Source organism: Naegleria fowleri (genome assembly GCF_008403515.1).
Source record: "Naegleria fowleri strain ATCC 30894 chromosome Unknown tig68, whole genome shotgun sequence".
Classification (NCBI taxonomy): domain Eukaryota; phylum Heterolobosea; class Eutetramitea; order Acrasida; family Naegleriidae; genus Naegleria; species Naegleria fowleri.
The window spans coordinates 333,326-359,665 of NW_025408000.1; the positions used below are offsets into that span (position 1 = coordinate 333,326).

Here is a 26,340-nt window from a genome sequence, read left to right on the forward strand (position 1 = left end):
TTTGTTTTTATAGAATAAAGGTTTATGAACAACTTATTGTTGATTTTCTTGGGCTGTTTCTTGAGCTTCATTCGTCTCAGGCTTTTGAGCTGGGAAAAGAATGACTTCCTTAATGTTATAGTTGTTAGAAAGAATCATGGTCAAACGATCCAAACCAATACCCCAACCTCCAGTTGGTGGAAGACCATATTCCAAAGCAGTACAGAAAGATTCATCCATAAATTGAGCTTCGCTGTCACCAGCATCCTTTTGCTTAACTTGATCTTCAAATCGTTCACGTTGAATGAAAGGTTGATTCAATTCAGTATATGCATTACAAACTTCCTTTCCAATGATCATCAGTTCAAATCGTTCAGTCAAAACCTTGTTATTTCTGTGCCACTTGGCAAGTGGTGACATGATTTGTGGATGTTCAGTGATGAAAGTTGGATTAATGCATTGTGGTTCAAGGAATTCACCAACCAATTTATCCAACATTCTTGCAGTAGTCATTGGTGGAGGGCATTCCACATTATGCTTCTTGAGAAGGTCAACAAGGAAGAGACGAGTTTCCTCTGATTCCAAGTCAGTTGGGATCTTAACATTGAGATGTTCTTCAATACTTGAAATCATTGGAAGTCTTCTATAAGGAGGCTTGAAGTTGACCATAACATCCTTTCCATCTCTGAAAGTGAAAGGTCTCATATACCATTCATCTGGAACGACTTCTGGCAAATTCTTTGGATCCTTTCCGTTGGCGACAAGAGCCATTTCACTCAACAATTCCTCAGTAATATGCATCAAATCATTGTAGTCAGCATAAGCCATATAGAATTCACATGCAGTAAATTCTGGGTTGTGAGTCAAATCGATACCTTCATTTCTGAAGTTTTTACCAATTTCATAAACTCTCTCTAAACCACCGACTACCAATTGCTTCAAATATAATTCTGGTGATATACGCATATAAAGAAGCATATTCAAATCGTTGTGATAAGTTGTGAATGGTCTAGCATTGGCACCACCAGGAATCATGTTCATCATTGGTGTTTCAACTTCAAGGAAACCTCTTTCATTCAAGAAAGTTCTCAAGTGAGCAATAATTTTGCTACGAGTAACAAAAATATCTCTTGACTTCTTGTTCATGATCAAGTCCAAATAACGTTGTCTATATCTTGTATCCATGTTTGTCAAACCATAGTGTTCCTTTGGTAACATGTGGAAGCAAGGTGTCAGCAAAGTAATCTTGGTTGGGATAATACTCAATTCACCCTTCTTACTCTTTCCTGGGAATCCATTGATACCGATGACATCACCACGACGGAGAATTGAGTGAATCTTTTTGAATGCTTCGTCACCTTCAGCATAGTCGCTGATACCACTCATGACTTGAAGATCCTCTCCCTCTCCTCTAATGGTGTAAAAGACTAATTTACCAGTTGGTCTACTTGTGAGAATTCTACCAGCCAAAGCCACTTTGGCTTCTGGTTTACGTTCTTCGGCAGCCAAACTGCTGTAATTTTTGATGAATTCAGGAACAGTGGTGTCAACTTGGAATTTGTGTGGGAAAGCATCAAATCCTTCCTTCTCCAATTCAGCAATAGCCTTCTTTCTGATTTCATAATACTTGCTTGGATCGAGTGTTTCTTCGTCAATTGAAGAAGACGAGTCGGATTCCTTTTGGGTCTTCTTCTTTTGCAATTTCTTTTCCATTGACGAAATTCTCTTATCGAGCTTCTTCTTTGCTGATTTAGTTTGTGGTTTAACTTCACTGTACTTCTTAACAAGTCCAGCAACAACTTCATTGAATTCACCGACACGCAAACCCTGGTTCACGACTTCAGCTTCATCCATCTTGAGTCCAGACTGACTAACAGCATTGTTCACCACTTCATCAGCCTTCTTTTCTTGTTCGACTTCTTCTAATGATTTCCATGATGATTGTTCAGCTTCAAGACCCTTGACAATATTCTCAAAGAGTGATTGCACTTGTTGTGGGGAGAGTTCAGCCATGATGATAATTTTGTGATGATGGTTGAGATATTTTTTTAAAACGCAAAACACTCAAAAATTATCTGTGATTACAAAAAAATAGTTTTGGATGATGGCACGAAATTTGAACATTTTCTCTTGAAACACATCGAAAATGAATTGTTCATGGAAATGAATGAATGAACAAAGTTTAATTATGCAAGGATGTATTGGCATAAGAAGATTTTACCTTTTTGGACACTTGAAAAAATGATTCAATCGATACTTCGCCTCAATGATTCTCCTCCTTGTACATTGGTTGGCCATTCAAAATTATCGTTATCATCAAAACAACACAATGCCAAATATTTGGTTCAATCATCATCCCGTCAGCACAGATGTTTTGTATCAATAGCCACGGCTTGCGCTGTTTCTTTAATTCCGATTTGGAAAATTTATTCTCAAATTCAACATACGAAATGTGTGTTACGAAAAGCCGATGAATGTAAAAGATGGCCTTTTGCAAGAGGCATTGTACAATCAGTAAATATTGAAAAAGGAGATGCATTGTTTGGAATGATAAAATCGTCTAGAATTAATATTCAATACGAATATCGGCTAGGAACTAGTGATTATTTCATAAAACATTCCGAAAGCAATAGTTATAGAAAGATTGATCCCAATAGAAGTAGAACGGTGCCATTAACTGATGATCCTAAAAAGAGTGATATATTGTTTATTCCTCTAATGGATCCTCCCATTGATCCCGAGGAATCTCCAATGATTGTAAGAGGAAAATCAAATCGAGTATTCAAAGGAGATCGCATATTTTGGAGTGTTCCATATTGGACATTATCAACCTTATTTTCAAGAGGAGAGGAAACAAAATCTCAAGAAAAAGAATTGGAAGAGTTGAAAGAAAAATTTAAGCAAGGGGCAAGAATTATAGTTCGAATCAATCCCTTCAACCCTAAAGAGAGTGTGCTCATTTGTGGTCAACAGTCTTTTGATCAATCATGGAAATTTACATACCTTTACTGCACCATTATGGTGTTGAGTGCGTTGACTTTATTCGCAATGACATGGTCCATGTTTTCAAATTCTCGACTAGAGAAAAATATGGAAGAAATGTTACAATTAATGCTCTCCAAGTTGAATGAAGTATTATCGCGAAGTGTCAACGAGGAGACAAAGGATCACACGAATACTCCACTTCATTACAGAATTTTATGGAATTTTAATGAGTTTATAAGACTCTTCACTTCCATCGTGTTTGACGGCCACACAACAGAAGCTCTCCCTCCCAATTATGAGTCCAAGACCAAAGCTCCTCAATATTTAGACCTGAACACCCATAACAAACCTTGATATGTTAAAAGAGAATTAAATATACACATGTATGTGAAGAGATAGTTGCTCCAACTTTTGATTGTGGATTAAATTTAGGTTACATGTTGGTCTTGGTATTCATTTTTCTCCAGGACATCCAATACGAAAGTGAATGAAGCTTTGGCCTGAAGAGTTAGCGAATGATAGTCCCTTTACTCTACAAGGTCCCAGATACAAGGCCATTGTTACTATGCGGCGTAGACAATTTTCAGCGAGCAATTTTGCACAATCATGCATGAGCCAATTTTTCGTTAGCAAGATGTTATATTTCAAAACCTTATCAGTTTCATGTGAAAGTAATGTAAAATTTTTAGTCAACTGAAAACTTTAAAGTTCCTGGTTGACTTGAGGTATTGGTATTGAGTAATGCACAATTACTCGTACTTGTTGCTTCCACATATGCAAAAGGCAATGAAAGTTGGAATTCCATGTTCACTAGGATGCCATCTCAATTTGAAACTACAAGAGCGTTTAAGGCACCTTGCAAGAAGAGTGAAGAACCTTTAATCGACCTTCCACTTTCTACATGCGGTTTATTCACATAATTTTTTTTTCGAAACTGAAATGCCAATTTGAACAAGAGGTAGGACTGTTAAATCAAACAGATTATTATCCCCTCGAATCACACTCCTATCGACAAGGTGACACTTTAAAAATCTCCATATTTAGTAAATGATACAACATGGCCAAGGATGTCAAGCCTTACTCGTCTCAATCCAGCCTTACCACATTTTTACCGCTAACATATTACAATCCATGTTAGTTATAGCCTTAAATGGTGACTTGTGTGCATGCTTTGAACGCCAAACCATCAATAAAAAAAAACAAGTTGAAATATTCTCTCCAGATGTGCTGGTGTGTGGTTTGTAATTCCAAGCCAACCCAAGAGCATTCTGGAGGGTTTGGCTTGCACTTTGAGAGAGCGTTTGCTCACAAGGCAGCATGAAGCGTGTTTTTTCATTTATTCATTTTCCATAAATAGAAGAATGGTTTGGCCTGAGAGTAAGTGACTATGTTCTTTGTTAAGAATTAGATCTAAGTTTCTTATGTTGGTGAATTGTCATCCCTTAGAGAGAATTCAAGGATTGAAGGGATATAACCAATTCACATTCTCTGTTCCTTCTTTTAAGATCAGATTGATTTGTAAGTCTAGGATGACATTAACAAGGTCAAGTGTGAAACAATTGTTCCTACATCTCAATAGATTCTCTATCCCCACCATTCATTTCTGACAGGGCTGATAATTATTTTCATTCATCACTGGAAGAGATAAAAAAGGAGATGGATGAGAAAATCAGTAGGATGAAGAAAGAGTATGAGGATGTGATGAGGGAAAGCAGTACTGGAAATTGATTGTTTCGAAAGAGTAAACAATAAAATTCGTTTGTTATTTAAGGAAGGACTAGTAGGTTTGTGGGATTTTCTGCATATTTTGTCAATTAACTTTATTCAGGAGAGTCCCTTATCTCTTGAGAAGGTAAAAAACTCCAAAAACCGCTCAGCGGAAAAAGGAGAAAACCAAAGAAACGCAAGGAAGTAGGAAGGATGAAGACAGAGACGAAGATTCTATGATGTGAAGCGCAAGAAGTCACATTTAAGCAATTGCTTGATAAATCCATGGAAATCATGATAACGTGATGAATTAAATACATGAAAATTAAAATAATAAAAATATATGGTTACTGAGCTCAGTAAAATCCTTGCCGAAAAGATTCGAATCAAGGTGGGCCTGCACTGTCACAATGTTCTTCCTTACCATAAGAACATTCCGATCAGCGAAAAAGGTACCTGAATAAGCTTAAGAAAGCAAGTGGGTGGTCACTAAGCAACGCAAAGAGAGACTAATCATTAAAATGCAGAAAGGTATCAAACCAAACTCTTTAATTGTTTACAATCGAAACTGTCATGCCTTTCACTACGTTCAGAATATATCATAAAATGGAATATTTCAACTTGAAGGAGGATATTCCAACAAGTGGATCATAAAAAGACTTGGAGTTGAATTGAATGAATGATAATTTTTGCATTCCATTAAAAACACCTAAAGGAGCTTTGGAGGTTGATTTTAATGATCAATTTGGGGCACAATGTTCCAGAATTGAGACAACATTTGCTGATATAGGAAATTCGTAGATTTGGTCCAAAGTTTACGATTAGATGTTCCTCAACTCCCTTGATCTCTGTGATCTTTACAACAAACCAAATAATATTACTTCGCAAGATATTTCAAAAGAAAATTTCACTGAAGAAGAATGGAGCAAGTTAAAAAATATATTTCGTATGGACAAACAAATATATCTGATGATGAATATCTTGAATGGTTCCAAGAGCAATTTGTATTATAATAACTCAAGAATAAATTCACACTGCTGAACCACCAGCAAAAAATACCAACTTTGCTTTGCACAAAAACAACCTCACACTCGGGATGGCCTTTACAACAACCGTCATTGGTAAACCCGAAACACCTTCGGACCGAAAAATAACATCATCAACAAGATCATCATCATGGATCGCATTGCTCAAATATTTGTTCTCGATCATACAGAAAGGCACAGAGAAATCAGCACAGTTTTTGTGGGTAGTTTTGAAGGCCATGATTACATCTATGGCACCATCACTGAACATTGAGATTACTACCACTCCGAGCATTGAGCAATTTCCAAGAAGTTTGGGATTAAACACAAAAATGTTTCTTACTTTGGATTATTCAGTTCCGTTGGTTGTGAATATCAAATCACCAACTCATCCACAAAATGCACATAATAATAATATCAGAAGAATTGTTTATGAAAAACAACACTAAATTATTACAATCCTGTTGCCATCATTGATATATATGGAGAAACTTTCAAGTTGGAATTTCCATGAAAACTGAATGAAATGAGATTTGTTAAATTAATGATATCAGTTGGAAGTGTTCTTAGATCATTGTTATCGAGACACAATCTCTTCATTTTAACAAGCTTGCCAATGGATGAAGGAATGGATGTGAGTTTGTTATTAAATAAATCTAATTCAGTTAAATTTTGCAAATTACCAATTTCTTCAGATATTTCACACAGTTCATTGTTTTGCAAATAGAGAGTTTCAATTTGAGTAAGTTGGAACAAATTGGATGGCAATCTTTGCAGATTATTGTTGAAGAGAGTGATCTCACATATACTGGCACTGCAATGCCCAATTTCATTTGGCAGGTTTGTGATTTGGTTTTGATGGATCGAGAGAACTTTCAAAGAATCAGTAAAGATTCCTTTCATATTGTCCAAGCTAGTGATTTCGTTCGAGTGTAGATAAATCTTTTCAAGGCGAGATGGTTCTAATACCTCTACATCTTTTAACTTGTTGAATGCTAATGAAAGTACTTTCAAATTGGGCAATGCACAAATCCATGAATTTTCGACTTGTTCCAATTGATTATCATCTAAATAAATCTCTTCAAGGCATGTGTTCTTGAACGAATGGTTGATAGCAGTGTTCTTTAGAACTCCTGACAACTTATTCTTTTTCATGTGTAAAACTTTCAGTGACCTTAAATGCCCACTCAACACAATCATATTCAAACTCTCCAAATCTGTCACATTATTATTGGATAGATCAAGAATTTGAAGAGCACTCAAAATAGTGTGAGGTTCATGAATGAGAGAAGGATTCAAAAATTGTGTCAAACAATTGCCATTTAAATTTAAAACTTCAAGTTTTGACAACCAATTTCCATTCTGAGAATTTATGGCAACGATCCATTCTGAAAATCTATTACTGTGAGCATCCAACTTTCTCAACACACATTCCTCCTCATTTAAAAAACTCCAATTTTCATGTGAAATGTTTGAAAAATTGTTACAACTAATATCCAGTTCTGTACATCGTTGTGAGAGAACCTTTAACTCTTGTGAACTCACTCTTTCGGACACTACTTGTTCATCTAATGCATTGTGTGAAATGACAAATTTTTCAATATTCTTAAGAAAAGGTTTCAAGTGTTCAATTTGTTCTATAAATTCATCAAATTTTAAATTGACACTTGTTGTGTTTTGATCATTAAATGGTTGTTTTTGATGTGAGAAGACCTTGGATTCACGATCGGAATTGGTTGGAGGGTTGGAATCTTCTTGATCTTGTCCAATTTTACGGACCAAATGATTCATACGATCATAATTGTAATTCTTTAATGGATCGAACATCTTCTCGGATACAATCAGAAAATTGTGATGATGAAGCAATTTCAAAGAGCAATAATCAACAACCACAACAACCACAACAGCAGCAACACACAGACAACTTCGGAATTTTCTCTTCTGGTTCCGCGATCGTGAGAGAATCTGCAGAAACAATTTTTTGTGAGTATCAATCAACTACAAATTTTCCGAACCATACGAGTCGTTAATTATTATATTTATTCATTCTCGCGTCTTTTCACATTCTCTCTTTTCACACATGGTCATTGTGATGGATATATTCTGTTTGTTAACAGGTGTGTGTCCATTGAATCCTTCTCGAGATGATTCATAACTTGGATTCGCAACTCCATTAATTGAAATTCTTTTTTTCACACCACAATCAGACGTTCAATTTTTTGAGTCCACTCTCCACCAAGAGTTTTAATATGGAATCATTCTCATGCATCAAAATTTGCTATTCAGTTAATTGGATGATGTTGCTTTATTCTCTACACTCAGCCAATCATCAAGGCAAATGAAAGCATTAGTGAACAGGTTTCTGCTGGCACTGCATCCATCAAGCTTGCATGTCAGTCCTTACACACCACGACATTTATATTTCAAATTGTTTTATATATTCATTCATGATGAATTTTATGAAGACTTGATGAAGAAGAAACGTTTTGTATGTACATTAGAGAGGTATTTTGGAAGTAATTGGAAGATTGAAATGCCAATCCATTTCGAGGAAGAATGAACGTGCCAAATAAATACATGATGCCACATTCCAATCATAGTGTTGACAATGACTTATTTGTTTTCTGGTGGTGACGATGACATGAAACTTGTGTCTAGATCCATCTTTAACTGTTCTTGTAATATTTTGTGTAATTCATCTTTTGTGGGAGTACCGCCTTCTAGTAATTTTCGTTGTTGTGCTTCTCTTGCTATTCTATTTGCTTCTTCACTTCCAATGTTGAGGTGAGGATGATCATCATCATCATCTTCTTCTAGAGAAGGACGATCCATTAGAAATTCGACTGCTAAGGTTTTTCTTGAATCATAGTCTTTCTTTTGTTGATAGCCAACTCCGAGAGAAACCGCTCCACCAATTATTAACTGATGAATTTGATTTCGTTTTCGGTTGGTTGAATTCATTCCGAATACAAGTTTCAAATTATTTGTATCGTCCACATCGATTCAAGTGACATCCGCACATGATGTTCATCATCAGCAAAGAATACATGTGATATATGATGGCAATAATAATCATATATTCAAGTCCATCCCGATCCATCATTCGATCTTTCATCACAACAAACACCTACTTTTTTAAATCGCAGTATCAGCATTTTTTGTGGAGTTTCGATGGACCAGAACACCAATGAAATCTCTTGATGAATCAAATCAAAATTAAAGAGAATGAACATTGATCTAAAGCCACATACATGAAATGTGCATAATTTGAATGACACTAGTGTGTGAGTGTTGTGTTCTTGACAAAAAATTTATTTGGTGGTGAGACTATCAAATGTGTCAGAAAGGGAATTATATTTCACAACCCAAGGATGATTGGGAGAGGTGGATTGTAATTGTGAGAGGAATCTGGATGCGTCCTTGTTCAAATGCATAGAGCAAGCAATTAGATTAACCAATGTCTCTACACTATTGGTTGAAAGAGCGAGTGAGCTGAGTAAAGTATTTTCAGCATCAGCAAATTCAAAATCGTGCATGAGGCAAAGAGCAATACCGTTGAGAAGTGGAACTGATTGGCCAAACTTTTCAGAGAGCTCTTTGAAAATTGATTCAGCTTCGCTAATCTTGTCCTTGGTTCCTTTTGCTAGTGCCACATAAGCTCTAGTAAAATTGGTAATTGTAGCATCTTCGTTGAGTTCCATCATCTTATTGAAAGTGTGTTCGGCCAAATCAATACGATTCATACGGATGAGAGTTCTCACACGTAAAGAAAAAGCTTCCAAAGTGGAGACATCATGAAGAGATTTCAAACAAGCAATATCATTTCCTTCAAAAGCATAAATAGTTGCTGAACAAATAGCAAAAGTTGGATCTGTAGTGAACGAAGGATCTTGTTGAAGAGTGTCTACTTTTTCAATAATTGCCTCTCTTGATGTTCCTCTATTCTGGGCCTGGAAATATTCAGACAATAAACGTACACCCCGGAGAGGAATTGCCAAATTATCGCTCTCTTTAATTTGTTGTAATACAAGATCATATTGTCCCAATCCGATGTGTGCTCTGAAGGACAAGACATCTCGTTCCATTTTCATTTCCGCATTACTTTCATTGATCTTTGTTTGAGCGATCTTACTCATACATACACTATAATTTCCCAGATACAAGGCATTTCGAACAGCCAAGAGTTCGGGGAATCCATCAGTGGTTGTTGTTGTTGATGATGAAGACATTTTTTGTGGTGGTTGTTGTTGTTGTTGCAGTGATCGATCCTGTTGGGTCGTACGACCGACGTGGTGGGTGATGAAAAAGATTTTGTTGCTATTCTGAAGTACAACGTTATAATTTATTGACATGATGCCTCAGAGTGGTCAAAAGAAGCATCTTGATGATTGGCTACGGCCATATCACGATGAATGCACCTCATCCCGTCCGATTTGAGAAGTTAAGCATCGTCGAGCTGCATCAGTACTGAGGTTGGAGACAACTTGGGAACCTGCAGTGCTGTAGCCTTTTTTCGTTCGCTTGTTTTTGGGAAACACTGGTTTGTAGAATAAGTGTTCTCCACACCCCAGACGCAAGCTCAATACAGGTGGAGAATAAGGTGGAGTGTAGTATTTTTCGTAGAGTATGGAAGAGCACAAACGAAGAGCATCTTGAACGGTTCTGAAATTAATTTGTCCGTATTCATCTGTTGTGTTGTCAGCATCGCTACCTACGTAACAGTGCTCCACAGGCGGTAGTGTTTCTCTACAGAATAAATCATTAAAACAAGGTCGGTATATTCCCCTTGAAGGTACAATGCAAGTCACATTAAATGTATACGCGAATATATCATGGTTATTGTAATACACGCCTCTGATGTCTTTGTACCCACAAACGCTCGAAGTATAGTTCTCCAAAATGGTTCGTTGCGTGATCCAATCAGTATCGATCGAATATCGTTCATCTACATAGTACAATCCAAGTCTCCAATCCGAGGTGTCACCATAATACAGATTAAAAGCTGTGGAAGCTCCCACAAAAATGTTTCCCAAAGACACAAATGGGTAGCTCTCAACGGTGTTCCTCTTTAGTAATACATTCAAAAAATTCACTCCTGCTGAGTCTGTGCCTGTTTTTTTGGTTTTTTGTGTTTCTGAATACCACCTTGCCTTCAATGACTCTAAATCGACGCTCTTATCTATTATAAAATTACTGCTTAATATGCAATCACTAACGCACATACAATACATAATATTGATAAAAGGACGTATGGTAGAATCGGTAAACATCTCTTTGAGTATGCTCGTTTCTAGGGTGTCTGGTTCTCTCAGTTCCACATAATTATTGGAAATTGTGAACCCACGAAATATGTACGAGTTGATAAAGCTACCAGTAACGTCTATTGCTGTATTATTGATCATCGTTAGTTCATGTAGAGTAGTAAAAGTCAATCTAGAAAACGCGACAAAAGTTGAGTTGTAATACCTCAATGTAGTGTAGTAGTAATCAGTGTCTTCAGAGAACATATCGCAAATATAACTAGCGAAACTTCCTGAATTGTCGTATACACAATCAAATTCACAATTTTTAAATGAAAGTGTGTTCTGTGAACCCACCAACGTCTGGTGCTTGGAGAAAAAAGAAAAAGTACCACCGTACGAAAGTTTCTTCTTAATTTTCAAATTGACCATTTCGATATTTCCAAACACATAAATGTAGGTATTTCCGTCCACGGTGAGAGTGCTTCCATTTCCGTAAATAGTGAACTTTTCTGACATGATATTGACTAAATACAAGTTGCTGTACACCGCGCCGATGGGTCTGGTAACAACAAATTCTCCTACAACAAGGCCCTTTTGTCCAGATCTTGTCGCGCAATAGTCCATTGCTTTGTCTAATTTGTCAAATATAGTAATTTCGTTGCATATTTGCATCATTGAATATTTTTCTATGCTTAGCGTACAACCCAGGCTATGCTCGTCAAATGAAGGTAGCGAATTATTACACCACATCCTTCTTGTCATATCGAAATTCAATGTATTATACTGAGATCTAGACGGATCTATGTAATCATATTCCCATTTGTAAATAAGGGTATCATACTTCAGAAAACCCTTACAATGGTCACATAACTGGACCAGTATAGCGAATGGTCCCATAAACGAATTATTATCCCTCATACACCTAGCCACTGCGTGCATATCTTCTCTTCTTGTGTATCTGCACGCTACATCAATGGAGGGTGAGGAAACAAACACACCGATATAGTAGTAATCCTTGTTTGACTCATTGTCAGATATATGGTGATCAGATCCGTTAGTGGCTACCAACATTATGGCTGAAGATATTGGTATTCTGTTAGGATATGTATCCCAGGCTGCTCGTAATCCACTTATTCTTATTTTGTTGCTAGTAATTGACACATCGCATTGCACCATCTCACAGTAAACATTTAAGCAACCAACAATAGAACTGTCATCAGGTTGCCGATAAAACGGGCCTGAACCAAAATATTCTTTGATCCAATAATCGAGATCGAACAAGTTAGAATTTGAAAACAAACTAACGAGCGAATTGTTGCGTACAGTGATATGTGTCTCACCACCATTCACACAATACGCACTAATCTTCAAGAGATCCATCATGTTTCCAGTGAGAAAATTGTTTTCCACCAAAATTGCATTTTCTGTGGTACTACTGAGTGGTGAAGCTAATACTGTTACTTTCGACCCAAAAACAGTATTGTTCGAAAACCTCAGTTGACCGTCCTCCATAATTATTTCTACGTTACTGATTAATTCGGAATTGTGGATATCCATGAAAATTTGTTTTGATCCTTTGAAGACACTTTCAACGTTAGAGTTTTCATCGGCAATATTCGACAATACAATAGTACTATTGGAAAATGTTGCTAAATAGCTGCGATGTAGACCACATCCTTCGATGACAATCCGTGACGACTCTATCACAGACGAAGACACTGATGCCGTGGTCATGTGATCTAAACAAATAAACATGTAGCTAGAATCTCGTATGTTGAACAAGGAGAATCCGTGATCCAAAAAGTACCAAGTGATTGGCTTCTCGGGAAAATTCTGTATTTTTGTTACGGTTGGTGTTCGCTTGGAATTCAAAAACAAATTCGATAGTCAACGTTGAATTCAATACATATTCAAATGATACGGATAATTGAGATGAATATTCCTCAACACACCTGGTGTTTGTAGTGCATGAATCGAGGGATACCATCGAGTGAAAAACTCTACCAATTATAGAATAAACCGGAGTCGACGAAAATATACAAGGATAATCGATGCACTCCGTTTTCTTAAGATTCGATCGGTCGATTATAAGTATGTCTTTCATAGAGAGTAACATCCTCAAATCATCACTAAACACAACCTCAGGAATCACACCAACATGGGTACAATCACCCGACAACAAAAGTACGCTCTCACTTTTTTGTACGCAATAATTGGATATAGCAAAGGCCAGCGATTCGTAGCTTTGACAACTACACGAACAAACCAAGAGCAGCAAAGTATGACACAAAACAACCGCAACCCGAGAGACGTACATTTTTTCATCCCAAAAAATGTCATCTGAGCTTGGGTCTAGTGGCCGCAACATCACACAGGCCATCGAGCCAACAGAACGTCGGAAATGTATTGGAGCGACAGACTTATTCACGATCAGATTGAGGACGGCACTTTCACTGTTTCTCGATAATGACATCAGTCGAGGCAAAAACACACCAACAAAGACGCTCACCACTTTGTCTTTGTTCACAATTCCGCGAGCGCAACCTGCCATAAATCATACACAAAAAACAAAAGACGTTCTGCCAAACCAACCTCCACATACCACACAAAACAGTAGCGAACAAGATGGGGCCGATGAATCATCGACGACACGCGTAGTGACCGATACTGTAAAAGACAAAACTTGGCACACAGACACCTCGAGTATAACTCACACAAAGGACGAGGTGACGATTATTGTCCCGCAATACCCAAACTCACCTGCTGAATTAAGCACCCACAAGATTGACACCATGTCAAATGAACACCCATCATCCAATGAAACGCAGGAACCAGCACCAATGCAGGGAACTAATTTACCTGACACCGAGACCAGCAAAGCGAACGATAAACATGAAACGGACCAGAAAACCCACGACACCACCAACACAAATCGCCAATTACGTGCAATAATACGGTATTTCAGACCTGTGACCGACCGCAGTTATAACTTCGCGTGTGGTAACAAAAGTCGCCAAATATGACACAGATGGTCTCTCGATACGAGATAGAATGACTATATCCTACAAAGGTAAATCTATGGAGCTGACCTTGATGAGGACGGTGACTCCCGAATGGGAAACAACAACCAAAAAAATAATCGTGGAGGACAGCAGAGATAAAAACCGAGAACAAGAGGGTCACCGGGTACATGCAAACGACGACGGTGTAACGGTGATTCAACGATCGAATGGAGGACCATGAGTTTTTTGGGTATTTCACCGTCACGCTCTCATGAAGGATACCGACCAGATAGGCTGGTCGATAAAATAGCTGGGGCTGTTGGATATTTACCACCTGGGACTCATCAAAGTGTACCGTATGATTCAGTAGAATTTTTCTTGATACAATCGTTCTATGACTCAGTAGCAGGTAGATTACACAAAAGGGAGGGTTTTTTAGTAGAGGCGCTCTCGTAGATGGGGGTTATTTCCCTTACGTACACACGCAAAACGAGGATATAAGGAACATTTGCGTCTACATATCCGACGTCAAAAGCAAGTGCGTCTATGCCATGCCCAGGCCATTTGGCACAAACAGCACAAACGGAACGATACTTGACGAGATTTATTGTATCTATACGTGGTTCTACCCTAAAGTTCCTCTTGGTGGATATGTGGATGTTGATGCACTCGTTTGTCATTCTGTTTTGTGTTGTTCAGAATATGTGTTGTTCAACGAACCAAACGAATCGCATAACCTGGCACCTACTGTTTCGACTGTTGGCTGCGTCAACGCCAAATTGGTCACCAAGTAGTCGAAACAGGACACAAAAACATTTTCCTTTGTTTACAAGAATAGCACTGAGAGACGGTATGACAAAAATGGAGACGTGTGGTATAGTCTCAGAGACGACATCCCGTTACCTAAGAGAAGTTATAAAAACCTCGATGGTCGCGTGCTCCCCTCGAGCGTCGACATGCTGGTACCCCGTACAGAAAACCATTCGTTTGGGGTTCAGACCAAGTGGCGAAGGAAATCCACCAGCAGATACACAACCTTCGTTGGTGAAGGATATTGGGGGGAACAACGTTACACAGGTCCGTATCACTGGCGATCGGATGGATGGCGCTCATGACATAACATTCCGCCGAGACATTATTTTGACGAGAGACGACGAAGAAGATGATGAAAACGAAGAGTCTTCACAACAAACGGACAGTGACGACGTTGTCGACAACAATGACAGAGGAGACGATAGCGGTTGACTCACACAATCCAACGAACGAAGAAAACATCCACGGCGAATTATTCTACGACAACGAAGAAGAAGAAGAAGAAGAAAAAAACGAAGATGCCAGTGAAGGAGACTATGATGAAGATGATGATTACGACCAATACGTGGTACATTAATACGCGCGCCAGTCTGTCAATGGACGGATGACAAAAAAACATTGAGGCTAATGAAAACTTTGATCGACAGCGCTTGCTCCTTTATTTAAATCAAGACTTCGAACAAAATAAACAAATCGAACAAAGTATTGATCTCGCGAGCTTCGTTAAACATTTAAATGTATGGAAGCCACTTATTTCACCTTCAGATCTAACAGACATGCGAACAAACCTTGGTGATTCAATCGAACATGATCAGCATCTTTGGTTTGTTGGGGTTCAAATAGAGTATTTCCAAGCTTGCACACGAATAATTATCACTTTTCAAATAATTGACCATGGACGACATGAAGGATCTGTATTTTTCTTCCCAGTTTTTGAGCTTCAATAGATCACAAACATTAAGGTGATAAAAATATTTCCAAGCGTCGTTGGGTTTTTTCTTTTTGAACTTCGCGTATTTGTTGAATGTTTGTGTGAGCTCTTCGACTAATAACCGAACTCCGTAATCTTCATCTGGCTTGTTGTCCAGTATGACGGATACAGCGTACCGTTTGGATTCGTCTATAGCCTGGTGATAGACAGCGCTTGTTAGTGGCGGATGGCACAACAATCTAGTGTAAGTACTACCCATGCATATGTCTTTAAAGTTACAACCTCTGATGTACGGTTTGCTCACCATTGATGATGGTTCAAGCTCATTATCTTTGCTACCCAACTTGTAGGAAATGCTAAATTTAAACAAGGGATACTCGAAGTGTTTCATGAAATAATTGGTGAAAATGTCCAAAATGTTGAGTATGAAAGGATTGGACTTGCATGGGTATCTCAATTCTTTGAGGTGTAAAAAGAAATCACTCTTTGTGTATTTCGACCCTTTGAATTCTCTGCTGCCAGGTTGTGTGAGAGGCTGCCTAGAATAGTGGTCTTCTTCGTTGTTGATATAGTTAAATCTACCTGTTCCTTCCATCAATATGACATTGGGTACATGGTAATTATGTTGGTTATCTGATAAGATCTTGTTTAAAAGGTCAACTGCAGTCTCGGTAAATGAATTTTTCCCTTGTTGGGGTTCACCCAGCGTTTTCTGTACGAGATCATGAAAATACCTCACATGTATTAACATGGATGTCATGTGGAATACTGGATTTTCTAAATCATACACTCCTTCTATGAGCACTGTCAAGGCATTTCTGTGGTTTGTTGGCTCTTTTTCTTGTGCGTACATACTTGATAAACGTGTGAAATTGTGACTTTGTAGTGCACTCCCAGTGGTAGCTCTTGCCAGAGCACAAACCATAATATATTGTTTGGATACATTTTGCATTTCTACAACATGTGGAAATTCGTTTTCGTTCACTCCCCTCAATGATTGCAACGCAGTGAAGACAGACATATTACACAAACTAAAATCTTCACAGTCCCCACTGAAAGTATCAATGCAGTTTTCGTTCAACTCCGTTTCTAGGGGTTGTTTGAGATCGTAGTAATCGTAGTCGGTACGGTAGGTCATAAAATGCGTGAGTAAATTGACGGAATCAGCTAAAAAAAACGCCTTCAAATGATCGTCACACTTGAGGAAAAACTCTACATAATCTCCTATTTTTTGGTTTGTATTGATGGAATATTCATAGATTGACATGAAAAGTGTATGTTCGAAATATTTTGGTGTAGAAATATGCTCGTTATAGATGAAATATTCTATGGGGTGCCTTGTAGAATCGATCGTATACAATAAATTCATGTCCATAGATTCGCTCAAGGTGTATACGTTGGACATTTTGCTGGAAAATGATGCCTCTATTTCGTCGTAAGAGTTTGATATATCTTCGCTGTTATCTACGTGTGTGAATGATTTAGATAATTTAAAGATATCTTTGTTCAATAGTTTCGCATGTAGTTTTCCTATTGATTTGTGCATTTCAGTTTTCATGTCTATTTCTACACTCCCTTCTGATTCAAATAATTGTTTAAGGTAGACGTGACAAGAACCGGCTTTCGTAGGCACAAAAACACCGATCACATTGTCGTGATACGAGTAGTAATCAAATATAATGCAGTTGTCACTTAGAAATTTTTTAGGGGGTACGGACGAGAACACCTCTTTGTCTGCGTTATTTGTTTTCAAGTGATTCCTCAGGTAGACATTACGCTCTATATCATAATATTTTAGGGGAATGTCTATTTCTCGCTCAGTGATACTGAATTTAGAGTACCCTCCGGATAGTCGCTTGATGTGGTTCGGTTGTGCCACTATTTCATAAAATATAGGGACGAACGAATTGTCAGGTTTGATTTTCAAGAACGGCATTAACGGATGGGGTCTCACAATACCATTGTTTTTGGTGGTTGGTTTTATTTTCAGGTCCGATGAATGGAGAGGAGGAGGTTCGGTGGTCGGTCTGAAATCTAGCTCAAATTTGATGGAGAGTCGCATAGACTTTTTTCACTGATACCTCACGCCTGAAATACACAAAATGAGAGAAGAGATGGCATTTTCCAATGATTTTGCATTTTCAGATACAGAAAAAACCTCCACATATTCGTAATCACCATGTGTGAATAATATTTCATTGTTGAATAGCATCTTTGGATCAAACTCTTCGTTTTCTTGATTATCGATACACAGTAGCAATCTCAATTTCTTCAGTTTAGTCTTCTTGGTCTTATTCGAAGCAACTCTCAGTATCCTACGAATGTTATCTCTTTGTTTTTCCACATCACATTTTTGCATAAAAAGTATCAAAGTTGATACTCCTACAATATCTTCCCTAGTATGAAGATCGATAGTTTTTACAATATACACATTATCTGGATCCTCTATTCTCAAATCGAGCTTGTTAGTGTCGACACAATTGGTCCTTTTATAAACAATTTCAGTTAGTACTTGTTCGATCGTTTTATGTGGATCCACAGATGAAAAGTAAGCAGTAGCGAAATTTAAAAACACTGCGGCGTTCGGGCTCAGCCTGTCTCCGGTTACCAACACTGTCTTTTTCTTTTTTGGGGTGTACCTGGCGAAACAATCAATCATTTTTTTCTTTCAGGGACTCTATTTTTTTCTCCATCTTTTCTTGTCTCATGTCTCTCACGATACTGTTCCATCCATCAGATATGGCTGTGATGGTGGTCAGAACGACAAACAAACCGAACAGCAAGTACAATATATACATTATACTATCGAAAAATAAACAAACTATGGAATACGGAGGGAAATCCGGAAATGTTGTGTCGTACAAAACCGGGTACACAACCACCGTAAGGCCAGGATAGTGTGTAACCAGTTCCTTCAAAAAAGACCCAAAGATATACTGGACAAGCAATTTGATTTTTTTGCCTGTGTCGGGCGATGAGATGACTTGCATGTGGCTGAATTGATGACGGTATTTCCATCTGCACTAATAACCCCAGGCAACGTGAACCGTATATATGGTATGGGGTACACACAACCATGCGTAGAACTGGGTAGGTATGGTATATTTGGCTTGCAATTGAATTCAGATCCTGCTGGGTTGAGTGCGAATACCCAATTAATGAAGAGTTCTATAAGCATCAACGCATCAAAACAAGGATTGGCGTATTTAGAAAAGCCTCCCCATGGTTGATTGTTGCTATTCTGACAGTAACTAGCCCCTTGCAGAGGTGATTCCAGCAACTTTCTTCCTATGCTTCTTCTCTTGATGTTGCCTGAACACACAGGGTTCAACTTGTCGTACGAGCACAGTAATTTCATATCCATGTTGGAGAGTTGCATTGTTGTTGTATTTTCATAACGAAGGTGTTGTCTTTGGTGGTAGATTTTTGAACTGACATTGCGGATAAATTGATAGGTACGCCAGAGAGTGGAAATTTATCGGGAGGACAGAGGAGATTGGTATCTTTATGTGGAGAACTTATATTAGACAAGAAGATTTTACTGCTCGACGAGCCTACGAGTAGCTTAGACAATAAGTGTGCATTGCAAGTCTTGTCCGTGCTAGATGCTATAAAAAAGCAAGGAAAGAAAACAATAATCATCATTGTTCACCAATTTAGTAACAAACTATTCAAGTATATTGATAATTTGGTGATTTTAGGTCAGGGTAAATGCGTTTACAAAGGAAGCAGAGATGAATTGGAAAATGTTGACATTTTCAATAGCGACAAAAATTCCTCTGTAGCTGAAGAAATTTCCCAATTCCTGGACCGATGCAAAAACATGGATAATGACACTCAGCGAACACTCGCTACGTTGAAGAAAATTTCTACGTCAACAGGTACAGAATACAAACACATCGACTTTTCTCTAATGAGTGAGGTATCACATTCCACAGTTGATGAATATGGTAGTGGGGATGAAAATTCGAACCAAACCCTCAGGTGGTAGCACGAACATAGAAGCGACTACTTCGTCGTTCGAAGACACAACACATTCACATAGAAGCGCGATGGAAGAGACTACTCACGACCACGAAGAGGGTCTCCTTATTGATGTCGAAGAAAATCATGAAGATCCCTTTGAATTTACAATTATGAGCAACGCACCTTCCTCGGTCATATCCACTGCTAAGATGGTATTGGTGGTAATCAAATACGAGGTGCTTAATCGTGTGTTTTGGTTGGAGTTATCTAAGGAAATTGTGTATTACTTGCTTGTGACAATAGTTACAGGTCTAATGTTCTATCAGTTGGGAGTTGATATTCCAGGATCGCACAGCAGAATAGGCTATTTGTTATTTTGCATTGCATTCATACATTTGGGATCCTCTAGAACTACAAAATACACACTAATGCTCTCTCCGGACGTTAAAAGAGATTGTAGTACAAGCAGCTACATCACAAAAGCTTATAACATAGCATACCTGATCATGGATACCGTATTTAGGGGTGTGATACCGTCCATCATAATGTCCTCCAACTATTATGTTATAGGTCTCAGGGCAGGTTTCGACCACTATATTGTATTTTTATGCGCTTTGATTTTGGTGTCTATTTACACGACCATGCTCTCTTATATCATTGGTTTGTTGACCAGCAACGTCTATGGTTATACCAGATTTTTTAATATTGCACTCATATTCAACTTTTTGTTTTCTGGTTTGGTCGCGAACAAGGCTTCTGTACCTGATGTGGTCCGTTTCGTTTCGGTCTTGAGTTTTTGGAATCAGTTGTACGAAATGATGATGATCAATGAGTTCAAAGGTGCTCTGGTCAACATCAAAATAGGCACTATGATCGATTTTAAAGATATAGATGGTATCTACTGGCTGAAAGAACTTGGTATGAATGTCAACGGTATTAAGGCTGACATCATGCTCGTTATTGCTCACTGTTGGTGTTGGCTCTGGCGGTCAGGCTCTTTTCGAAGAAAATCAATAAATAACGAAAAAAAATGGAACGTCGCGAACACATCACCAAGCAGTGGGTACACATCACGAAAAATAAGCGCATATCGAAGAAAGTGACGGATGGTTTCATTCATTGTGGAAATAGAAAATATCATAAAGCAATTAAAGTGGTCATGTCAAACGATAAGTTTGTATTGGATACATCGAATGTTGGAGGTAAACGAACCCTTGAATACAAAATCACAAAGGCCATACTCAACAGTAACGACCAAACATTGACAGTCAAAAATATTAACACCAAACTTTCCTCTGAAACTTTGGACAACAAAACCAAAAAATTGTTGTTTTGTATTGTAGCTAATTTATTGTTGACGTCCATATCATCGGAATTGAGAGACAGTATAAAAAACGTTTATGAAATAATCTATACAGACACAAACGGATCGTCTATTTCTATCAACAGAAAATATTGTTTCATCGGAGTTGGTGAGACAGTCAATCTTACCATCAGGTGCGATGCGCTGTCTGATATCAAAGTACGAGTGAATAACAAGTACACTGAATGTGAAGGGAGCGTAGGAGTTGTTACCTTCTCGGTTGGAACAGATTCAGATTCTCCCATACAGGTAAAAAACATAGATATATATGTTGGCGGACAGCTAAGGACCTAAGGACGACATACAAGGTACACATCATAACGGCGAACATGGATGTAATATATTCCGATATTGTTCCCGATCGTTTGACTTCGAAGATACCGTCAAACAGACATGACTCTTTGTTTTCTTCAGTGCCCGTTTTTGACTGTAACAAAGCTTGTGGTTTTATCATGGATAAGTGTAGATCATATGCTAACGAAGAGGCGGACTGTTTTGGTGAACTTGAACTTTACTCGATTGCTTTGGTCACCTTCAGATGGTATTTTGTGGTGATGCGTTTGGGAGAAACACTCTCTTTAGGACTTGCCGCTAGGTTACAAAAGTTCTACTTGGATTTGTTCAAAGCTCTCTCGGTCCACGCCAAATGTAAAACGAGCATTGTGGAGTTCCTATGACAAAAAAAAACACCAAAATGCACGACAGCAACCGCATTGAACAGAGTTCCTCTTCCGACGCGAGCAAAGAACTCCAGAAGTCGGCTGAGGCAGAGGTCGAGCGCATGTGGTCTTCCGTTGTCCCCGAACTGATTGCTCTAATGGATTCTCTGGTGTCTATGTGTAACGGTGGCGAACTACGGGATGAGCATCGTATAAGCAAAAATTCTGCCTCTTACACCTTAAAATACAAAGAATCTCCAAATTTTGAGTTGTTGGTTGGTGGTGAAACGTACTACATGAATAGCACATGGGTGTTTTTTTGTGACTTCTCGTCATCAAAGAAACACAACAAGGTAGCCAAAGAAATGAGCGACGTAATGAAGCGACTACTGGACATTGATCTATGGGCGCGAACCAAAGGATTGATACCGACCCGCGCGTTTGATTTAGAGTCTCTCGTGTTGTCTAAGCCTGTGTTGTATGGGTGTATGTGTTTTAGGCCCATCAAAAAGCTTCTTAGTGTGGGTTCAAAACAGTATGTTGGTAGTGTATGCAGGACAGTAATCGTCGATATCCCACATGGAGTTGGGACAGGGACTGGTCGTGTATTCACATACAGATTCGAAGGAAAAGAGCACGGGTTGTCGAACCATTGTTTTAGTGTGTCGCCGCCTTGTGCTTATTTTTGCCTGGGTGATGGAGTTGCGTTTCCAATGGCCGCTTTTTCTTTGTTGGATTTACTGCTAATGCGTTCTTGGATACATCATTTGGTGAAACAAAACAACATTATCAAGGGAAATGGCTTTTCTATGGGGGTGGTACCCATGACTTATCAATCATGTTGGGAATTTTCCGTGTTGTCGTTGCTGTATTTCGATATGAAGCAAGTGATTGCGTCACTTACCGACTACAAATGGTAGATCTTTTGTTTAGGCCGGTATTTCGTGCCAAACGAAGTAATGTGAAAAATCACGGATTTTGCGTGTTCCGTTAAACGTTTGTGAGTGTGGAAGCCATGGAAAGGAGAATGTTTCGAGTGCCACCATAGCTCCTGCCGGTCTCAAAAGAGTAAGCAGGACATTTGATATTTAATTAACTTTTCGTATGATAAGAGGCCAAGCTACTTGTACCACAACAAACGCGTGAATAGTTTTCCCTTTGCTGATATTTGATTCGTGCTGTGCATACTCTTTAACTTGAATAGCAGCCTTATTTAGAATGTTTTCTACAGTTGTCGGCTCGGTATTCCATTTAACCTTCATGGAGAGCAAAGATATTTCGTCGACTTGTAATAATTTCTTAAATACAGTCTTGTACGTGCTAGGAAAGAAATTCAATCGAGAATATTCTTCTAACGCATTTGGTCTAACACGTTTAAATTCAATAATAAACACGTCGTTGGCTGTTTTGATTACAAGATCTGATCTATAACTATATTCTTTTCCGTTTTTGAACACTTTGTATTCCTTTTCTGCAGTTAAATCAAATAACTTCAATTTTTGAGCTCTCAACGCTGCCTCAATACTTCCTTGTAAACCACCTTCTGACATGCTGTTGTCATAAATTGTTTCTTGTTGCTTCAGAATTGTCCATAGTAAGCTCTTCAAATTGTCTTCAGTTGGATGATTGATAAATTTTTCAATGATGCTTTCGTTCAAAGAAATTATTCGCTTTAGCTGTTCCAAATATTGGAGTTTTGCGATCTCATTTGGAATGATTAATGTGCTACTGTCCAGCCCTTTTGGAAAAGTTAACATGCCATGATAATACATGAATGACAATGTATGATCCCATATTTGTTTTGAATTCTCTTCGTTTGTTGGAGGGTCAATGATATCGCGAAGTTTGAATGAACTGACGATGGCAGCATTGAGTTGAACGGTGTTTGTTGCTGTTAATTGATGAACAATGGAAGCAGAAGCAGGAGTTGTAGCGAGAGTCGCAAACACATTTTCGCTGATGTCCGTGTTGGGATCTATCATATCTTCGAGACCAATGTCTTTGCCTCCTATAACAGCAGATTTGAATCTACTCTTACTCATTAACTTTTGTAGAAAATGCATTGAAAGAGTGGGATTGAAAAGAGATTGAGTTGATCCTGGAAAATGATAACCATTGTAAAACTTTTTCATGATTGAAATTGCATTATTTTGGTGATTTTCAACAATACCAATGTTGTTCAAGGCCGTTCTCAAATCATTTTCAGTAAATCCAACCAAATCACCAAACTCTTCGGACTGGGAAATGTTGCTAGCAACATTGTAACCAGAAGCATCAGCAATAGCAATTGGAGTGATACCAACAATCAAACTTCGAAAGTCTGTCAAGCCAGCACGCGAAGTCTTTTTGAGACGTTCAAAGAACGAGCGAATGAGCGAAGAAGTTGCTTCCCCACGTTTTCCTTCTACAATATGTTTGTATTTTTCGGGGCTTTCAAACATCAATTTGTTTGCAAATCTGTCATATTCATCAATGAGAACCATCAACTTGCTCTTGTGTTTTATCATGGTAGTCACCAAATTTTCGAACGAAATGAGAGCGTCAGGTGAAATGATTTTTGGTATGTCGTCTTCTAGGTTATAGATCGTTAAAAACCTTGCAATGTCTGCGTTGATAGATTCGTGTAACGCTTGTTTGATGTTCTCTGGAGATCCATCAACTTCGACAGAAAAATCAAGGTTTAGTATATAATATTCATTCTTCAATGAAGTTTGATTCTTAGGGTCGCCAATCCACAAACCATCAAACAACTCATTAAATTGTTCTTTCTTGTTGATGTCATAGTATGACTGCAACATGGACAACAACAATGACTTTCCCCATCTCGGAGGACGGACAAAAAACAATTGCTTGCTACTTTTGTCCAATAAAGGAATGAGATGAGTCTTGTCAACATAGAATTGTTTGTTTCTTCTGATGGACTCAAAATTTGACTCTCCGTATGGAAAATAGGGAACGGTATTCGGTTGATTCAAATCATGGATTGTTGTTGAAAAACTTCTGATGGTGGTGGCGATGAAGGGATAAACAACAAAGGGGTTTCTGTTCTTGAATGTGCTGTTGTTGTACAAGCAGGCCACGAAGAGATTCGATTTGCGCATTTTTACTGTGTTTGTTGTTGTTTGTGTTGGTGCGTTGCCGCTTCTACGCAACCAGCTACGCCAGGTACATTGTGGTTCTCTCTTTTGGATGAACCAACACAGAGGATAGCACGTGCGTCGAGTTTTTACGCGCCACTTTCTTTGTCTTCGGTTACAGACTTGCGAAATTTGAGTATATACAAAGAGTACCACGACAAAACATACAGGGAATTTGCCAAGTATGGAGTTGACCACTACATTTATTACGTATTTTTCATCAAGCAAACAGGCTCTCGTGTAGACAACACTCAGTTCAAACGGTAACAATGATCAATACGTGATTTGTTTTGCTGATTGTTCTGATCCTTTAACTGAATTGATTGGTCATTTACATAACATCAGGTTTTTGGTTGGTTTTGTTGTATGAAGGAAGATTATTTGGTTGATTCTTTTACTGTACCTAATTCACCAATTCCGGGTGTTAGTACACAAGAAGATGCTTTCAACCTGAGTTCCTTTGTCATCTCTCCAGATCCACTGAAGTGAAGCTCCAGAGTGGAAGTGAACCATCCAACGAGCAACAAATCATTAATAAGTTGCTGCAGTGTATAACTAACTCTATATCATACTCTCCTCTATCATGTAATATATTGGCCCCGTTTTTGTTGTCGGCCAAGGACGAAGAACATTGCGAAGAATTAGCTGCGATATCTAAGAGTAAACCATACACATTTGATCCTGGTTCTGCTACCCAAAACAAGCAAGCTTCACTTGATCCGAGACGTTTTTTGGTCGATAGTGCAAGTAACAGCAACAGAATGAAAGATTTTGCTCTCAGCATGGCGATTGTGTTATGGAAGACCACCATCAACCTGTCACTGTCGGTGGCCGTGACGAACACATTGTCACACAGACCGTTGTAAGTGAAGAATTTGAAAAAGCAGTGGATCGTCTGAAAGTCGGTAACTCATTTTTGAGAATGTTGGAGTCGGACATGTATTCGTCACGACTACCGGGCGTGTGGGCCTAGTCTGCAGACCCGTAGAATACAAGAAAAATCTGCGCCTGGAAAGGGACAAGCTTGACACGCTCCGTCAAGGCTATTTTCACGTAGAACATTTATATAACAACAAAGGCAAGAAAGAATACCTGATGGCTTTTACTGTGACAGATATGATAAAGATGTTCCGCGTGCTTGAGGATCATCAAAACACAGCAGACAGCATGAGTTTTTATCGGAAGAGATTTGGTGTTTTGAAATTACTGGAAATGAGTCGTACAATGGATGACATCGGTGACGATGATGATGATAAAATGGTTGATTAAAATGTCTATTGTACCCCAATCTTGCCTATGACAGACAAAAAAATGCCAACACCAACTACCGAATGGCTTGTCCAAAAAGGTTTGTGGTACATGCCCATCGAAACACCACGCTCATGGTATGAATTCATGGAATCCAACAAATCAACACAAAATACCCACAGATTATTCCGTGAAGTGGTTTTTTTGCTGGAAAAAACACGCACACGTCACGTACATACGGCTGTTTTGACGTTTTTTTGGGCGTTGATGCGAGTGTCGGAT

General features: G+C 38.5%; 10 protein-coding genes across 10 annotated transcripts, besides 2 other annotated features; 3 read left to right on the forward strand and 7 right to left on the reverse strand.

Annotated features, from left to right (window-relative positions):
• Nucleotides 1-33: 33 nt before the first annotated feature.
• FDP41_009330 (uncharacterized protein) lies at nucleotides 34-1,992 on the reverse strand (the record flags this gene model as incomplete). The annotated part of the gene is made up of 1 exon (XM_044713278.1): nucleotides 34-1,992. One exon carries the CDS (start codon nucleotides 1,990-1,992, stop codon nucleotides 34-36), a length of 1,959 nt encoding a protein of 652 aa, XP_044557142.1.
• Nucleotides 1,993-2,220: 228 nt separating this feature from the next.
• Nucleotides 2,221-3,318, forward strand: FDP41_009331 (uncharacterized protein; the record flags this gene model as incomplete). Its single annotated transcript, XM_044713279.1, has 1 exon — nucleotides 2,221-3,318. One exon carries the CDS (start codon nucleotides 2,221-2,223, stop codon nucleotides 3,316-3,318), a length of 1,098 nt encoding a protein of 365 aa, XP_044557143.1.
• Nucleotides 3,319-5,767: 2,449 nt separating this feature from the next.
• FDP41_009332 (uncharacterized protein) lies at nucleotides 5,768-6,145 on the forward strand (the record flags this gene model as incomplete). The annotated part of the gene is made up of 1 exon (XM_044713280.1): nucleotides 5,768-6,145. One exon carries the CDS (start codon nucleotides 5,768-5,770, stop codon nucleotides 6,143-6,145), a length of 378 nt encoding a protein of 125 aa, XP_044557144.1.
• A 4-nt stretch (nucleotides 6,146-6,149) lies between these two features.
• On the reverse strand, nucleotides 6,150-7,523 carry FDP41_009333 (uncharacterized protein; the record flags this gene model as incomplete). Its single annotated transcript, XM_044713281.1, has 1 exon — nucleotides 6,150-7,523. One exon carries the CDS (start codon nucleotides 7,521-7,523, stop codon nucleotides 6,150-6,152), a length of 1,374 nt encoding a protein of 457 aa, XP_044557145.1.
• A 786-nt stretch (nucleotides 7,524-8,309) lies between these two features.
• Nucleotides 8,310-8,851, reverse strand: FDP41_009334 (uncharacterized protein; the record flags this gene model as incomplete). Its single annotated transcript, XM_044713282.1, has 2 exons — nucleotides 8,310-8,618; nucleotides 8,828-8,851. The coding sequence occupies 2 exons, from the start codon at nucleotides 8,849-8,851 to the stop codon at nucleotides 8,310-8,312; spliced, it is 333 nt and encodes a 110-aa protein (XP_044557146.1).
• Nucleotides 8,852-9,007: 156 nt separating this feature from the next.
• FDP41_009335 (uncharacterized protein) lies at nucleotides 9,008-9,925 on the reverse strand (the record flags this gene model as incomplete). Its single annotated transcript, XM_044713283.1, has 1 exon — nucleotides 9,008-9,925. The coding sequence occupies one exon, from the start codon at nucleotides 9,923-9,925 to the stop codon at nucleotides 9,008-9,010; it is 918 nt and encodes a 305-aa protein (XP_044557147.1).
• A 174-nt stretch (nucleotides 9,926-10,099) lies between these two features.
• Nucleotides 10,100-10,875: a sequence feature (Protein overlapping with rRNA (FDP41_009336, KAF0972433.1) was converted to a misc_feature.).
• Nucleotides 10,876-10,920: 45 nt separating this feature from the next.
• Nucleotides 10,921-12,673: a sequence feature (Protein overlapping with rRNA (FDP41_009336, KAF0972433.1) was converted to a misc_feature.).
• Nucleotides 12,674-15,551: 2,878 nt separating this feature from the next.
• FDP41_009337 (uncharacterized protein) lies at nucleotides 15,552-17,621 on the reverse strand (the record flags this gene model as incomplete). The annotated part of the gene is made up of 1 exon (XM_044713284.1): nucleotides 15,552-17,621. The coding sequence occupies one exon, from the start codon at nucleotides 17,619-17,621 to the stop codon at nucleotides 15,552-15,554; it is 2,070 nt and encodes a 689-aa protein (XP_044557148.1).
• Nucleotides 17,622-17,756: 135 nt separating this feature from the next.
• FDP41_009338 (uncharacterized protein) lies at nucleotides 17,757-18,344 on the reverse strand (the record flags this gene model as incomplete). Its single annotated transcript, XM_044713285.1, has 1 exon — nucleotides 17,757-18,344. The coding sequence occupies one exon, from the start codon at nucleotides 18,342-18,344 to the stop codon at nucleotides 17,757-17,759; it is 588 nt and encodes a 195-aa protein (XP_044557149.1).
• Nucleotides 18,345-19,644: 1,300 nt separating this feature from the next.
• Nucleotides 19,645-21,308, forward strand: FDP41_009339 (uncharacterized protein; the record flags this gene model as incomplete). The annotated part of the gene is made up of 2 exons (XM_044713286.1): nucleotides 19,645-20,620; nucleotides 20,752-21,308. The coding sequence occupies 2 exons, from the start codon at nucleotides 19,645-19,647 to the stop codon at nucleotides 21,306-21,308; spliced, it is 1,533 nt and encodes a 510-aa protein (XP_044557150.1).
• Nucleotides 21,309-22,761: 1,453 nt separating this feature from the next.
• FDP41_009340 (uncharacterized protein) lies at nucleotides 22,762-24,774 on the reverse strand (the record flags this gene model as incomplete). The annotated part of the gene is made up of 1 exon (XM_044713288.1): nucleotides 22,762-24,774. One exon carries the CDS (start codon nucleotides 24,772-24,774, stop codon nucleotides 22,762-22,764), a length of 2,013 nt encoding a protein of 670 aa, XP_044557151.1.
• Between the last annotated feature and the right edge of the window lie 1,566 nt (nucleotides 24,775-26,340).